At 31.5% G+C, this 17,374-nt stretch overlaps 2 protein-coding genes across 2 annotated transcripts; one reads left to right on the top strand and one right to left on the bottom strand.

The window, feature by feature from the left end:
- Positions 1-158: 158 nt before the first annotated feature.
- On the bottom strand, positions 159-1,240 carry LOC129952443 (peroxiredoxin-6-like). Its single transcript, XM_056065028.1, has 4 exons — positions 1,063-1,240; positions 573-947; positions 434-509; positions 159-362 (listed from the first exon to the last, which is right to left on the bottom strand). The coding sequence occupies exons 1-4, from the start codon at positions 1,143-1,145 to the stop codon at positions 234-236; spliced, it is 663 nt and encodes a 220-aa protein (XP_055921003.1). The 5' UTR covers positions 1,146-1,240; the 3' UTR covers positions 159-233.
- A 6,157-nt stretch (positions 1,241-7,397) lies between these two features.
- On the top strand, positions 7,398-12,312 carry LOC129952279 (peroxiredoxin-6-like). The gene is made up of 4 exons (XM_056064793.1): positions 7,398-7,598; positions 11,544-11,918; positions 11,978-12,053; positions 12,122-12,312. The coding sequence occupies exons 1-4, from the start codon at positions 7,516-7,518 to the stop codon at positions 12,248-12,250; spliced, it is 663 nt and encodes a 220-aa protein (XP_055920768.1). The 5' UTR covers positions 7,398-7,515; the 3' UTR covers positions 12,251-12,312.
- Positions 12,313-17,374: the final 5,062 nt, after the last annotated feature.

The following is a 17,374-nucleotide window of genomic DNA, read 5'->3' as shown; positions in this document are numbered from 1 at the left end:
GTTTTCTAATTGACAGTATTATTTTGATATTTAATTGTTATTTATCGAGAAACAAAGCTTCCAAAGATAAAAGTTCGAAATACATAAAACACATTCTAGGGACATTAAGATCAACCGAAAAAGCAAAGGTTACAAAACCCAATAAAAACAAGAACAAAACATTTTAATTATAAATGCTAAGTTTATTTAAATATTAAAATATCACAATAATTATAGTATTATAATCAAAATAATTAGTAGTTTTCTGTGGTGCGTACATAATTGACTCCAGATGGCATAGACACCTTATCGAAACCCTTTGGGAAAAGTTTTTTAGCGTCTTCATCGGTAACTGTTGGTAGAATCATAACCTTTGTTCCAGGCTTCAAAGAAAAAATAAAATAACATAAATTATTTTAAAGTTTTAAACAAATTTAAGTAACAGGAAACTTACAGTCCAGTTAGCGGGTGTTGCAATAACCTTTAATCTGTCTGTTAATTGTAATGAGTCAATGCATCGAAGAATTTCACTACAAAAATACATAAATTTGTATTTTTAATTTGAAAAATTATTTAATGTATTTTTAACTTACTCTACATTACGACCAGTTGACATGGGGTAAAACATCGACAACCGCAATTTCTTATCGGGACTAATGATGAACAGGCCACGAATGGTCTTTCCAATTTCAGGATCTTTCTTTTGCTCTTCATCGAGCAAACCAAATGAAACGGCCAAGTCACGGTTTGGATCGGCAATGATTGGGTATGGGAAGTCCCCGGGAATGTCCAAGCAGTAGGATTTAATGTCATTGACCCAATCAACATGGGAAGCCAGCTGATCCACGGAATGAGCTAGAAGCTTGGTATTACGTTTGGCAAACTCATGCTGATGGACGGCCATGCGACCAAGTTCTGTTGTGCACACGGGAGTAAAGTCAGCAGGGTGAGAGAAGAAGACACACCATCTGAAATAAAAATTTAAAAAATAATTTATATTAATGGTATCCAAATTAATTAATAATATTGCATAGTTATGTAGATTTTTTTAAGTTTATTTTGATATGAAAACGTCACACTTACGATTCACCCAACCAATCGTAGAATTGAATTGGCCCCTTTGTAGAATCGACCTTAAAATTTGGTACCGTTGCTCCTAGACGCATTTTATTTAATATATTGAATCACAACAATTAATGTTTAATTATGTTAAGAAATCTCTTAAAGTATTCTTGATAGCTCAAGTGTACTAACTGTGAAGAAAGTAGAAAGACCAATCGCCTTTTATATGGTTCATTCTGAAATTGATTAATGCTAAAATATTTTTTTCCATAGGTTGCTGATAACATAAGAATTTCACAAATCCAACAGACTTTTACTTATAAAATACAAGAAAACAAACTGTTTTGTTTTGCTAATTTAAGTTAAGACATTATCAGTGGTATTATCACTAAACTAATTTCTTATACAAACATATCTTTTTTTATTGTTTCGAGATAACAATAGGAAATAAGTTAAAATCACATAAACATCCGGAACTTCATTTAATTCTGATTAGAAATCAATTACAAATTATTATCTGAAAGGTAAAATGTGAAAACTATTTATGAATATTTGAAATTTATTTAGCTTATAACTTTTACTTAGTGTCATTAATTTATTATTATTGAAGATTGTTTTTTGTTTTTGCTTTCTCTGATAAGGCTCCCAATTTGGATGGATTTGGTCGAGTGTTCTAAAAGGTTGGAGGAAATGGATTGTTATCCATTTATTAAATTTAAACTGTTTCCTGTTTAAAGTTAAGCGTACTGAATAGTTTGATTGATTGTCATTATTAATTATATGAGATAAATATGTGTTCCTAGCCTATCTAATATGTATCTTAAGTTCGAAAAAAAAAAAACATTTTTGACGAAAAAATAGTCCATATAACATTGAATGAGCTATATAATAGAGGCCAGTTATATAGCTATCATTAAAATCAACCTGAAAACATTTTTGAATGGATAATTGACTGTGTTTCCTTTTGATTAGAAATGCAAATTATGTACTGATCGAGCGGAAATCGATACACTGATTTGTATTTCAATTTTTCGGCTGCTTTTCAATCAGGAATTTTTTTTAAATTTCTGCGTTCAATCTCGTGTTATATCCTGGATAAGTGAGTTTTTAGATACTTTATTAAACGATTTAGATACCTTAATTAAGATAAAAATAAATAAATAAATTGGGTGGCGCAACAGTCCATTGAAAACTAGGACCTAGTGACCTACAACTCTCAACCATTCCTGTATGCGAGTACAGCGGCCAATTTGAGAAAGCACTTTTCATTACAAGAATTACTCTTGGAGGATTTGTAAATTCGTCGCAAACCTAAATTGAGATAGCTGGGAAAAAAAATATTAAAAATATTTTAAAAATATTAAAAATATGTTTATTTTAACTTAAACAAAAAAAAACAACTTTCAGTAACAACTGTAAAGTTTTCAATGGGAAAATTTTAACAATTCATCGAATGTTTACGAAAAAACGCAAAAATTCCAGGCTTTTTCTAATTGTGTTCTAATTGTTCTAATCGGCTGCACTTTTTGACATCCCCGCTGTTTTTGAACAGATTTTTTTTGGGATATAGGTCTTTTTGCTCAAAACCATAAGCCCATATCCTAAGGTATCATAAAGCCCAGCAAAGGTTACAAAGACCGAAAAGTAAAAAACAATATCCTGAAAACCCAGAGCGAATGTTGTAACGACCAAATACATTTTTAAACAAAAGATCTTTCAAATTCTAAGTTGTCATTTTCCTCAAAAGAATTTTTAACTTCCCATAGGAAGATTTTTCAAATTGAAAATTTTGACATCTCTCGACGTTTCAAGGTCCCTAGAGTTAAAATAAAAGATTTTTAGAGCGATGTCTGTGCGTGAGTATGTACGTGCACAGAAAAAAAGTTGTCATATTAACAATCGTCTATAGTCAACCTGAAATTTGGCCAAAGTTTCGCATTGACTACCGAAATAGTAAATATGACAACCTTATTTTTAAAAATTAAGTACTGGACAACCGAAAATTGTTCTATTGACTATCGCGGTTATCGGCTAAAAATTGACTATCAAATAGTCATATTGACTACCAAAATAGTCAATAGGATGACTTTTTTCGTTCTGTGTACGTTCGTACGACCGTACGTTCGCGACGACGTTTTTTTCGTTTACCATAGCTCAAGAACCAGAAGAAATATCGACTTCAAACAAATTTTGTTATGCAGATAATAAAGCAGAAAGATTCAAAAAGGGCTCTCAAGAAAATTAAGTTTGTGGTTTTTTTACCATGCAGTTTAAAAAAAAGGTGAACATTTTGGTTAACAATGATTTATAATTTTGACCAAGTTGATGTTTATGTTTGATTGAAGAACAATTAAAGTGGTGATTCTCATCGGTTTTATTGATCTTTTTGATGATTAAATGAAAACAGTTTCGAAGGTGATTGCCGTCTTCTTCAGGGGATGTCTTTATTCACAAAAATGATAAAAGCGTTTATATAATACATACGAATATTATGTAAAGAAGTATGACTTACATTGATTTGAATATTACAAAAACATTAAAAAAAAAAACAATTAAAACAAATAAAATATAATTTTGGTTAACCCTAAATATTTTACGAACGAAAAACGCTAGAGACTTGAATTAAATTTTGTATAATATGTTGTAACGTGATACCAAACAAATATATTTTTTGAAAAAAATCCAATGAACGGTTTTTTTTTATAAATCAAAAAACTGAAAAAAAAATTTGTCACCTCGAAAATTTTACGAATTTAAAATGATTTTATCTCTAAAAATAATTCAACTAACAACTTTTTTAACCCAACACGAAAAACCACAAACTTTTAAGCAAGACAAATAGACAGACGGGATGTGAAGTTATCAGTGTGCATCCTAGCCTCTTTTTTATTTTGTCTTTGGGTTTTATGACATAGGATTTGGTAGATGTGACATTTTTTTGCACATAACGACATTTATGATTTCTATTGTTTCTTATGTCTTATCACCCAAAGACATATAACCCAAATCATAAAATGACGTTGAACCCAAAAAGAGAAACGCCTTAAAAAATATCAATTAAAAGACGTCACAAAACCCAAATTTAGAAATGTCATAACTGCCAACATTTTTTATTTAGCAGGTAGTTAGGCTTTGAGACGCGTATCAGGTTTCTAAAACACTTACAAAAAGTTGTCTGGGTACCCAAACTGTCTGAGATTAAACGCAGCTAATGACAGAAATTGTCAATGATCGCTATAAACAACTTGTCAAACAAATTCCAATGACTGGTTTCAATGATGAAAACCAATGATAACTATATCGTCGACTATGTATTTGTATTATATATTACAAACAAAAATAAATAAATCACAGAGTTATGAAGTTCAGCTTTTATTAGAACGAAAAAACGTAATCAACTGACAAGTACAAATACTTGACTTGATAGTAAGTGAGATTTGTCTTGGCTAACTTTGCAGAAAACTTTCCAATAAAGTTGCCCTAATTGTAATAAATTTTTTGGCAGCCAAATACTAGAGTCTTTTCTTATTTTCAAGTCCCTTATGTCATCTTGTCCTGCTCAGTATTTTCATGAAAAATTTTGAGCTCACGGTAACTTTTTGGCATATTTTTATATTGTAACATCTGAAAATCGTCTGTATTTAAATAATGAATTCAAATCGGTCACAAATTGTACTTAAGAAATGTACTTGCCAACAAACGTATACACATGTACATACATTGCATTGCAAACAAAATCAACACGCCTTCTTTTGTCCAATAAAATCTGCGTTTAACCTTAGCTATGTCATCAAAAATAGACACAAATATGATTATTAAGCTTAATAAAAAACAAAAATATTTCCACTATGATAACTTACACCAATTGCATCAGGAGCGGACCTTACGTTGATGAGGACATATTTCTTTGCTTTATTTATAAACAAGATTCAGATATACAATAAATAATTACAAGTCTTTTAAAACCTACATAGTTTTAAAACCGTCGGCCAGATTGACAGAATATGAATTCTTATAGCTAAAACAAACAGAACAATAAAGATAAAAAGTAAGATTAAATGTATTAATAAAATTAAATTACTGGAAATTAATTTTAAACAAGTTTATATAAAACAATTTTTTTTTAATTTCATTGAAAAGATATAGAAAAAAAAACAAACAAACCAATTTAAATGCACTGGAAGAATTAAAAGCTCTCTTTAAGAATTCTTTTTCTATAAGCTATTGCGCATTCGAGGAATTTGTAAGGTCTATCCCAGCTTTTTGCTCCATTAAGGGTTTGGATTACATCTTCAGCTTCAAATTGGTTCTTCCCAAAAATATCCCGACGAATTTCTTGGATAATTGGACAAAATCCTTAAAAGTGTGCGATATTCTCTCTTTCATGGGTGTTGCAGAGTTGGCACTCGATAGGCAGGTCTGCTCTGTGAGGTATGTAGTTCAAAGAAAGTATCTCACCTCTGGCTCGTAGAATTGTGTAAATCATATCCGTTGAGTTCTTGTCGTCGAAGTAATTTGATTCTCCAACATTAAACTCCAACTTACTGTAGAGGTCTCTATACTTAGATGCTTTGGCCTGGTTGATGAAATTTTGCCGATATTTCTCATCCAATTTCGCAACAAGGGAGTAAAGACCCGTTTATACCCGTTAAATTATCCAAATCAAATTCGATCGATTCACCTGTTAAATTTGAAAGATTAATCCAAGTTTGTACAAAACTAAGCCGATTTATGATAATAAATTTTAATATTCTATTGACCAGCCTTGATGAATCCAATCGGAGTATTTTGACAACGTAATCGAAATGAATCTTGAGCGTGTCGATGAACAACGGTGGCAAACATGTTTCGATATAAAGCAAAGACTCGCTTCAAAAAGAAACGTAATAATTTGCCCACATCCTCATATTCTTTGTATCCCCATACTTGAGAGGAGTGAAGCATAATAAATTTTGCCACAGCTTGAAACAGTTTATAATTATTTTGCTGAGTGGTGGATGGATTTATGTGCAATGTAGTTTTTCCAGGAAACGCAGGGCAGCCTTCGCCTCCTAAAGTTTTAACTTGATATGTTTTTTCATACAAATGTTACTTGTTATGGTCACACCGAGGTATTTAACTTCCTTAACAACTTGAACCTCCTGATCCTGGTACATCTATTTTTTATAACTAGCGTATCTTCCGTGTCCTTTTCTGAAGATCATTATGTTAAATTTGCTAAGGTTAACTGATCAATTCTATGTATCGCCGTATTTTCCAAGTTTGACGATCATTTCTTCGAGTTTGTCTGGGGATTCCGATAAAAGAACGATATCATCAGCATACAATAAGCCCGGAACATTTTCTTCCGCAAAGTTCACCCCTTCTCCCTTGTGCTCCACTAAATTCTTCGGAAAGGCATTCTCCAAACCAACGGCTATTGAATTTTTAGCGTAAAGAGTTCTTAAAATACTGATAATTTTGGAAGATATGCCTCTCGATCAATGCTGTCAAATGCGGCCCTAAAATCTGTAAAATAGTTTTTGTCCACGATTTAAGTATACATTTGAAATATTAAGTAGCAGAAACACCTTATCAGTAGTTGAATATTCAGAGCCAAATCCAGCTTGCAGCTCACTGAGCTTGGAGTTCACGTTCACCCACGAAGTATGTCTACTGAATATCATACTCGTAAATATCTTCATAGACGCGTTTAAAAACGATATTCCTCGGTAATTCTCTGGAACAGATTCATCTCCTTTTTTAAATAATGGGAAAATCACAGAAGACAGAAAACTAGGAGGAATGACTCCAAACTCTAAGATTTCATTATAACAGCAAAGAAGTTGGGCTATTAAATCGCGGGAAGCATACTTAAAAAATTCAACTGGAATTAACTATGTTCCAGCTGCCTTGTGTAGTTTCGCTCAATCAATCGCTGCAATCAATTCTTCTTCCGAAAAGGTTGAATCCAGAAAATTATCTTTGATATATGGCGCAGCATAGTGGAACTTTGAGGCCTTGCATACCATATTGAGCAACGAAGAAAAATGATTCTTTAAATCAGACGCCTAAAGTCCGTACCCTATAGCAAGCTTAGTCCCATTTACTAATTTAATTCCTTTCCAAAATTCAGCAGACGAGAATCTGGGGATATACGAGTATATGCTTCAAACTTGCGCCCCTTACGTCAGCGCCTAAAATGCAGTAAATTAAACAACCCTTATCTAGAATACGACTAAATAATTATTCAATTAGAAGTAAATAAAAATAAAAATCGAAAACACACCTCCTATACAATTTAGTATGAGCAATATAATCAAAACAACTATCACACGTCGAGATTGCAAAATTTCAGATCATATCACTTTGGAGAGGGAACCAAATAAAAGCTTATTGTAGTTCCAGCGGACTCCTCAATCAAGTGTGGTTAGTGATCGTGAATACAGTGTTTTTATTTTGGAATTTTTAAAATAATTTAATAATAAAATAAAAATGCGTCTAGGAGCAACAGTACCAAATTTTAAGGTCGATTCGACCAAAGGTCCAATTCAATTTTACGATTGGTTGGGTGACTCGTAAGTGACTTTTAAAATATTGTCTTGATTGATTTATGTTAGAAATATTTTAATCTCAATTCACTTGACATTCGGCAATGATGCATTTGAAAGTGCAAGTTCAACTTGTTTGTAATTTTTTTGTTTTTGTAATCTATATTTTATTTTATTTGTTTTATTATTTTTGTTTTGTTAATAAAAAAACCACATAGTGCATCATCAGTGTAGTGTTATTCAATTGATGCGCCCACATTTCAAATGTAAACTAAATAAATAACAATTTAACATACCATCTGGGTGAGTTTATTTGTAAATTAATACCGACTTTTGAAGAAATAGACATACGATATCATTTAGTGAGTCTTATATGAAAGTCTACAGCGAGTGTCTATATATAACTACATAATGTATAATATAGTGACTATGAGAATTCTAAGTACATCAGATTATTAATGAAGCCTTGTGAATAATATTATCTGAGAAAATACGAAATGCGCTGACTTGACTACTTGATAACTTTGAATTAAATTAAAATGTTCAGCTTTGTTTGATAGCGGGTGCAATTGTGAAGATAAACCAATAAGTCAACTTTAGTCGGATTTAAGTGCTAATTCTTATCTACACACACTAATATTTATTCTTTTTCAAGTGATGTAGGAACGTTCATACACATAATGTACATATACATATATACAAAACTTGACTGTTTATGGATTGAGTTTCTTTATTTAGAAGCTTATTGCAAGAGGCTATCAAGAATCTGCAGAATATAAGTCGAATAATTAGAACTCAAAGGTTTTACTAAAATCATTTTCTTTTATTATAATTTGTGCATATATATTTTCATGGATATAGGTTTTAGATCTTTAAAGAATTTTTGAGCAAATTTGGGTTGAAAGTCTAAACATTTTAAAAATGATAACATTAAGAAAGTTCAGAGGTAACCTAGATTTTTAATAACAAAAAACAGTATTTGCCCATAAACAACATGGCTTTCTTTCATTTCAGGAAATCGTGAATAACACTCGACAAATTACAATCAATATGCATTTATCCAATAGGTTTTGAGTCTTTTATTCATATTCGACTTTGATATTACTCTGTCACGTCAAGTTTTTGAAATATTACCTTTTAAAATTCGAAAAAAACACATACATACATATGTTTATCTAGGGCTTAAGGCTATCTTGTGAAGTAGTTTTTACTCGCGATACATAGGAACTATGTGGCAGTATTGCATTCATAAAAAAAATAAAATTTGAGATTTAAAATCAAACATGACATTTCGGTGGTAGAGAAGTCGAAAGAAGTGGGTCCCCCGATTTCGTCCGTACGTCTGTCTCTGTCTGTCCCTACAGTCTAAACATATTCGCGTCAGGAGTTTTTTTTAATTTTTTGTTTAAGACTTAAAATAACAGTAGTCCCTGTACAAATTTTTTGGTAAGAGATTGAAAATTCAAAAACGACCCTATAGATATTTATTTAATTTTCCCTGAACATTGTTTTCCTTAACTTGTTTTTTTTTTAAATAAAAGAAATTGGTTTCTATTAGTAGGGTCCCCACGTTTTTTTTGTTGTTTAGTTTTCTAATACAACTATTTTAAGGTTTTTTTTCCGGCACAAACTCTTATACTGTCTTAATACATATTATTATTAAATAGTCAAAAATGTCAAATTTTACTTTTTCGATTTTTGAAAAATATTTAATTATTTTTACAAATTTCGATATCTCAAAAACAAGTCATCATTTTTTTATGAAAATTAAACATTAAACGTTTAATATTCTCTAAATATACATTTTAATTCTAAATGAGATTTTATTTATAAAACAAGAAATAATTAAAAAAAAAAACGCTCAAACGATTTTAAAATAATTTGTTTTAAAATTAAGGTTTTTCAGTAATCAAATGACATTTAAATTTTTGAAAACAACATGTTTTTAAGTACATTTTTAGAACACATTTGGAATACGTATAGTATTTCATACAATTTGCGAAAATCTTTATATACATAAATTGTTAGATTTCACCAGTATTAAAAAAATCTAAGTGAACAGCTAAACAATTTGTGGTAAGACAGTTTTGAACAGAAAAAGGCAAAACGAATTGTAAATAATATTTGGTCTTGTAACAAATCTGTCGTCTTAACAATTCTTTCATATCAAGTTTTTAAAATGTATATGTACCCAAATTTAAAAATAGTGTTAAAAACGGGTGTTTTTAATACTTGAGCAGTGAGTTAAAATCAAAGTTCGGTTTCGAAATCAGCAAAAAAATGAACTCCAAAATGTGTATTCGCAGAACTATGAAAGTATCAAATTCAAGGTTTTCTCTAAACTTCATAGAGAGTCAAATAAAGATACTAAATAGGATACTAAAATGATTTAAAATGTATCTAGATGGCAAATATTTGTACTTTGCAAAAACATCGTACAGTTTATTTTTAAGGAACATGTTGAATCTTAACTTAGCCTTAGAAACCCCGTTTTTGATCGATTTAGCATTTTCAAAAGGAGATTAAATATTTTAAAAACCTGTTGTAACAGAAAAATGTTCTGTTTCGTTTGTGCTACAAAAAAAACGTAGTCTTCTCGACCAGTTTAATCAAATATCAGGTACTATACATTTTCAAAAAGATATGGTTTGCTCTTTATATATCCATTCAAACCATTCTAAAGTGAAGGTTCTATTTTCCTTAAGTGGTACAGTGGCCACAGGTGTGTTGATGGCAAGGAATAGGCGACCATTTCTTTTTGAAGTAATTTGAAGCACTGTCTAATACTCTTTATAGATTAAGGCTAATTGTTAAAGATCCATGTTTCAACACCTGTCACAATTTTTGAGCAATTTCTATTGAATTTCTTGAGCATTACACCAATGAATACCAATATATTTTTTAGCGAGTCTTGAAATATGTGGATTCTACCGGAAATTTTTCATACCATACAATGTTTCCGGCACAATAACCAGAACTTAATTCAGTGCACAAGGATTAAATATAGTTATTTAAAGAAGCTTTCAACCCAAACTTGAATTTAAGTTGATCAATGCATATATAATAATAATAATCCACGTCGAAAGTGGTAAAACATTATTTCTAAAAATTGAACTTAGCTTAATTTATTTTTTGTGAAAAGACAAAACTTTTACCTATCTGTAAGATAAATAAATTACGCTCAAATCTCAAACAAATTTGAGGTTATAGTTGTTTCTCAAAGATGGCAATTTTTTCAGTTGCACGTTAAACACATGATGTTGCCATTGTAGCTCCGTAGCAAGACCCTAAAAAAGTTATCAGCCTTTGTCATGATTATAAGAACTTACTTCTTTCTAGTTTATAACCCAAATTCTAGAAATATTAAGCTGGAAGTACTCAACTTTACTTTAGAAACAATACTTATTTTTAAAATAACCTAATCTTTCTCTAATGTAATTTGTATTATTTTTCAAACCAAAATCTGTCTCCCGCAGACGATAGAAAAATTTCTGTCGGTACTTTTGACTTTGATCATATGAATTTTTGCTTAATTGATTTAAAACAAAAACATCCATAGAAAGTTGACTAACTTCACTCCTATGTATATGGACTACACTATACTTTTTGCAATTATATTTGTTAAAGTTAAACTCAAGGTCAAAACTTTATAAACATCAATGAAAAAAGTCTTAATTAAGTACAATCACGTACAAGTATATGTAGGTAGATGATTCTCATTCTATTTGACAATTCAAGCAGTGTTAACATTGATAAATTATTCAATATTATCAAATCAATTTGTAACTAGCTTGATACTGAGTGAAAAAGTAAACAATAAGCTAAGCCCATCTTATGTACCTATATATGTACATACATACATGTCCATTATAATGTTTGCAAACTTTAATTGAATATCTTTTTATAATAATTAATCAATCAAAAATAATTTAAACTAAAAGATATATTAAACAACATTTATATGATTTATAGATGGTGTGTCTTCTTCTCTCACCCTGCTGACTTTACTCCAGTGTGCACAACAGAACTTGGTCGCATGGCCGTCCATCAGCATGAGTTTGCCAAGCGTAATACCAAGCTTCTAGCTCATTCCGTGGATCAGCTGGCTTCCCATGTTGATTGGGTCAATGACATTAAATCGTACTGCTTGGATATTCCCGGGGACTTCCCATACCCAATCATTGCAGATCCAAACCGTGACTTGGCCGTTTCATTTGGTCTGCTCGATGAAGAGCAAAAAAAAGATCCTGAAATTGGAAAGACCATTCGTGCCCTGTTCATCATTAGTCCCGACAAGAAATTGCGGTTGTCGATGTTTTACCCCATGTCAACTGGTCGTAATGTAGAGTAAGTTAAAAATACCATTTTTTCGAGAAAAATAATAAAAAATGTTCATTATTTTCTAGTGAAATTCTGCGATGCATTGACTCATTACAATTGACAGACAGATTGAAGGTTGTTGCAACACCCGCTAATTGGACTGTGAGTTTTTTTTAACTTCAATGTTTGTTCATTTTTTTAATAACTTAATTTTTTTTTAATATTTAAAGCCTGGAACAAAGGTTATGATTCTACCAAGCGTCACTGATGAAGAAGCTAAGAAACTTTTCCCTAAGGGATACGATAAGGTATCCATGCCATCCGGAGTAAACTACGTTCGAACAACTGAAAATTATTAATTTTTTTTTATATGACCAAATTATTTTTATTAAAACAATATACTTACAAAATTTAATTTTTACTTTATGTTTGTTTCATTCAGTTATTAGAATTCGTCAAATGCCAGTTGAGTAAGATTTAATAATTTTCAAAAAAATGTTGATCAAGTTAAAATTACTAAACAGAAATTTAAAAATCTGTAGACGAAAAAGGTCAAGATGGTACATAAAACAGACTCATCACTTTAAAAAGGATACTGATATTTCTCTAAAATCATAAGGGTTTAATGCCTAAAACCAACCCGGAATGCATACTTGAAATGTATTTGGCCAGTTTATATTTTAAAGATCTCAGATATTTCTGTATTCTCAGAAATATAAACAAACAGGGCTGGATTTAGAGCTCCAGAGGCCTCGGGACAATCAAGGAGCGGAGGCCCCCTCGCCCCAAATTAATTTCAAAATAAAGTAAACCATTTTTTTCACTTGAGTTTTTCAATAAATAATTTATTGTGAAACCAAGTAGATTCCTTTAGTATTGAACAAATACATATAAATATGTATAAACGGAAAAAAAGAATTATCTGAAATTAAATTAGGACTTAACGAACCGAACCTTTTGAGCTTTTTTCGCCGAAAAATCGTTGATGATTCGTTGAAATCCAGTTCTCGGAGTAAATGGCTTTCAATGTTCAGGAGAGAAAGCTTCTATAGACGGTTTTGTCCCGTCGTGGTTCGAAGCCTATTTTTAATAATTTTCATTTTTGAAAATCAGCGCTCTCCAGTGCAATTTGTTACCATCAAAACCAAAAATTCTCAATGCAATTTTGAGGTTTGGGATTTTCGAGAATTTGGTAGTAAAATAGTTTCGGCGATTGATCTATTCCACAGTCCTTTTTCTTTTTGTATGAGTCAATCAAAGACACAAATTGAACCGACTCATTACCAAGACTAGGGTTTAAATCATCCGGATACACTTTCACCAATGCCTCTGCTGCAGCGTGCAAATTTTCAGCATCCATCTTTTCGATCTAATTCAGGAATCCAAATCTCGAACGTACAGCTTCACAGGCATGCAATCTTTCAGTAAGAGAAACGGATATCTGGTCAATCACTGGGATAAAGGCGGATGCTTTGTATTTTTCTTTGGGCGACAGATTTTCGTCTTGTGCTTTCCCGTAATTGAGCAGATTCAACCTGACATTTATCGTTCTGGTGCGGGTGCTTGATTGTACATATTCATCAGTATGGGATATTTTTTGGCTGCTTCCTCGTATTCTAGTGCACGCATTGCCGATGCAACACTCATTTTCGGGTCTTGCAATATCTTGTTTTGTAGCGTTGAATCGCTCCAAGATATTGTTTCAAAATGTTGCAAATAAAGCGGTTTCGAGACCACTCATCTTGTGTAGAAGGTGCGTTGCTTCACTCCTAACGATGTTTTTTTGCTCTTTATTGAAAGATGCTGGTTAGAGCTTCTTTGATTTCCGCATAGCCATTGGCTAAGGCTTTCGTAGCTTCAGTTCTACAAGACCAACGAGTTTCACTGAGATTTTTCAAGACTAAAAACTGTCCTTTTTTCTTCTCCGATAATTTTTCAATCAGAATTCGGTGCCGTTCTTTAGTGGCTGTGATAGCAATTTTGAAGTTCTGTGGAACCTTTTTTTGCGATCATTTAATTTGTTGCTGGCAAGTACCACCCCACTCAGCCATTAAGCGATAGGTGTACTCCCTCAAGATGGGTAGTGAATTGGAAGTGCTTCTTATCAGGGCCATTTGAGATTTTAATATTTCACTGATTGCCTGATTGGGGTGAACAAATATGGATCAATGATTTCTGTTATTACAGATTATTATATCATTAAATCATCATGTATATGTTCAAAGTACTGTAGGCTGTAGGTAAAGGTAAAAGAGCAAAAAAAATACATATCAAAGGAAAAGATGTTTAGGTACTAGTGTTTACAAGTTGGAATTTGAAAAAAAAATTTCCGAAGTCTCTATTGTCGGGCCCCCCGTTTGTGGAGTCTCAGAGGCTTCCGCCCCGGTTGCCCTCTCCTCAATCCAGCCCTTTAAATAAATATCATACGAAGTTCTGACAACAGATCTTTTATGATTCGATTTCTTAAGAATTCTCTATTGCAAAATCCAAAAAGGAAGAAAAGAAATATTAAGCTTATTTTTCGGAAGGTTCGAATGAAAAGCAAATTGTTTATTACATTCTACTACTCTGTCGATCTGTTTGAGAAAATTCACAGACATTTTAGAAATATAAATTGGCCAATTGTGCAATTGGCCTTTAGAAATGAAATTAAAAAACTATGACCTAATTGACGCAAAGATTATGTATGTCATAGTAAGGCACGATGCTATTTTGAAACATATTTAATGTCAAGTTAGCAATTAACTTGATAATAATAGGTACAATTAAAGCCTAAAACACGCACAAAATACAAAACAAAATTAACATTTAACATGAAATAATACAGAACAACATAAGATAAAATAAAGACGTTTACGAAAGTGGAGCACTGGTTCTAAACAATGATTTTAATCCCACCTTATTTAAATTTAAATCTATCGATGAAAAGTTTAAGTTATATAAAATGCTCATTCGACTTAAAGCTTCATTTTTTCCATAGTTAGTTCAATGGAAGTCAATGGCGTGTATTCATAGAGTATTACTTAAGTCGTTCGTGATTTCTTAGTCTATAGTTTAAGGCGTGTTGATTTAATAAACACACCTCTTATCCATGGTCAATTTTACTGATGTGTTTAGTAAAACCCCAGTTTAAGGTTGTATTCTACTACAATTATACTTCCAATGACAGAGCAAAGCTAAAAACTACTGTTATATTTTCAAACTCGTTATTTTGTGCTGTCATTGGTCGAATTTCATGTCGAAAAAAGTAAGTAAAACAAAACCATTTAAAAGAAAATCAAAAAAAAAAAAAACAACTAACAACGTTCGATAATATTTTAGATAAAACCAAGGAAAATATAAAACGCGAACGGTAGGAAAACTTATCGTAGTCAGACAAAGAATTTTGCAGTGGGAATTGCCAACAAGAAGAGCTACACCAGCAAGTTTACGTTAAATTTACTTGATAACTTTTCAGGTTTTCAGTTCACAAACAAAAATAAAATATGAAATTTGGCTGTAATAATAACTACTTAAACACAGTATTTCCTATGTTTATAGTTAAACCACAGGTTTTGCTCTAAACTTAGGTTTAAATTTGTTTTTAAATAGCCTAAACTCTGGACTTGCTTAGTAACACCTAAGCAACAGTTTAACAAACATCTATGAATATGCCCCAATATGTATATTAAAAGATCGTAGGTGATAAGTTCCGCCTCAGTAATTCAAATGTACACAAGATAGCAAATAAGGTGCATCAATTTCACCGTAAATGAGTTGATGAAGAAATAATAAATCATTATTAACACGATGTTTATAGGAAGGCAGATCATAGGGATAAGGAGGCAAAGCTAATGAAATTATGTTGAATTAATTCAATAGGTTTTCTATAAATTCCGTAATAAGGAGTCCATACTTGCGATGCATATTCAAGATGAGGACAAACATGGCAATTGTACAAAGAAAGAGTAACACAGGGATCATTGAACTCCTTTGCGTAGAGTATTTGTCAATTCCTCGCAAGAGGCAGTACCCGTAAAAAGTCTTTAGATGTCATAGGCAGGGATCGAACCCAAGACCTCTGGCATGACAGTCCAACGCACTAACCATCATGCCACGGGTACTGCTACACTACCGATTAGTTTTTTAGTAAAAGGTTTCGTCTGGTATTTTAAGGGGTTGAGTGAAAGGCTATTTTTCCCACACATTCATTAATGTAGGCTTGTAAGAGTATACGATCATGGACTTTATAAACCTAAAAATCTTCATTTCGTCAGCAAAAATGAGAAGTTCACTTTCTCAGATTCATAGAATCTGTTTTCAAGGCATGATTTAATCCAAGCTAAGAAAAATGGTGGAAACCCAATAGCTTTAAGTTTAAATAAATAATTCCGTTATTAAGTTGGCGTATACAGCGTCAACTTCATAACCTTGTTCTAAAGCGTTTGAACATATGTTTGAGAATATGAGGAGATTAGAAACGGTTGATCTTTTTTTTCACAAAACCATGTTGCTGAGATGAGATTTTTACTAAAATATGCTACACTTTCACAAACAATTTAGGAATACAGTTTGTTATATACGTTCTTGTTTTAATCTTAAGCCGTGTTATATTTTCCCGGTGGTCAAGATTACATAATCTTTCTATTTCCGCCACAACAATAAAGTGAAGCCCTGCTTTAATGTTGTATCTGTTTTTGTGATCAAAAATGTTGTTTTTCTATTTTATACCAGGATACATTTTGTCTAATAAAGTTTGGTATAACTTCCAACTATTTCAATATAAACGGTGTCTCCACGTTACCATTTTCATTTATCTAAAAAGCTTAATAATTATTTATTTTTAATGTAGTCGACAAAATAATGAAAATGCCAAAAATACCAAAAAAAAATTAAATCAAACGGAATAGTTTTCTCAATTTTGATTAACCATTTTTAGAATTTGGAGAAGCATTGTTACAAAATGTCAATGATTTGACAGTTCCATTAGCCATTAACAATTAACTCACACACATACGTTTCGTATTTGGAAATTGAGACAACAGTTTGTTATGAGTTCTTACGTTGTATTGTAACAAAGGAGTTTTTTTTTATCTGTCTATTCTTTGCTTCAATTCTCAATAATTTTACAATTCCAAGAAACATTTTCCGAGTTTGGAAAAGTATAAACTTTGTAATATGGACATTTGAAGAAAAAACTTCCCAAAGACGTCAAATGAGTTTTAATTGTTAATAATTTTTAAGCTGTTTTTCTCCAAATTCTGAAAATTGTTCAGCGAATATCAATATATTCCAAATTATTTGCATCAAGAAAAATTAAATTCTTAGTGCTGCTAACTATATAACGATATCAATTTACCAAAAAAAAGTAATATTTCGGTTAATTTAAATTCATCAATTCGTCTACTTACTACTAGTTTCGCTGCAATCGCTTTTTATTTCACGCCACCCTGTAACGTAGCTCATTTTGAGCAACTTCTTAATTGGTGTCAAATTTGACATTT

This window comes from Eupeodes corollae, chromosome 3 (genome assembly GCF_945859685.1).
Source record: "Eupeodes corollae chromosome 3, idEupCoro1.1, whole genome shotgun sequence".
NCBI classification, from domain to species: Eukaryota; Metazoa; Arthropoda; class Insecta; order Diptera; family Syrphidae; genus Eupeodes; species Eupeodes corollae.
Note: the sequence above shows the minus strand (reverse complement) of the source record. Positions and strands in the feature narration are given on the sequence as shown.

Excerpts from the sequence above, each read along its gene's own strand:
- LOC129952443 (XM_056065028.1), bottom strand. The coding sequence starts at position 1,145 with ATGCGTCTAGGAGCAACGGTACCAAATTTTAAGGTCGATTCTACAAAG. Across the intron at positions 948-1,062 it reads TACGATTGGTTGGGTGAATC|ATGGTGTGTCTTCTTCTCTC; the intron begins GTAAGTGTGACG and ends TTTTTATTTCAG. Across the intron at positions 510-572 it reads TCAACTGGTCGTAATGTAGA|TGAAATTCTTCGATGCATTG; the intron begins GTAAGTTAAAAA and ends GTATTTTTGTAG.
- LOC129952279 (XM_056064793.1), top strand. The coding sequence starts at position 7,516 with ATGCGTCTAGGAGCAACAGTACCAAATTTTAAGGTCGATTCGACCAAA. Across the intron at positions 11,919-11,977 it reads TCAACTGGTCGTAATGTAGA|TGAAATTCTGCGATGCATTG; the intron begins GTAAGTTAAAAA and ends ATTATTTTCTAG. Across the intron at positions 12,054-12,121 it reads CAACACCCGCTAATTGGACT|CCTGGAACAAAGGTTATGAT; the intron begins GTGAGTTTTTTT and ends TAATATTTAAAG.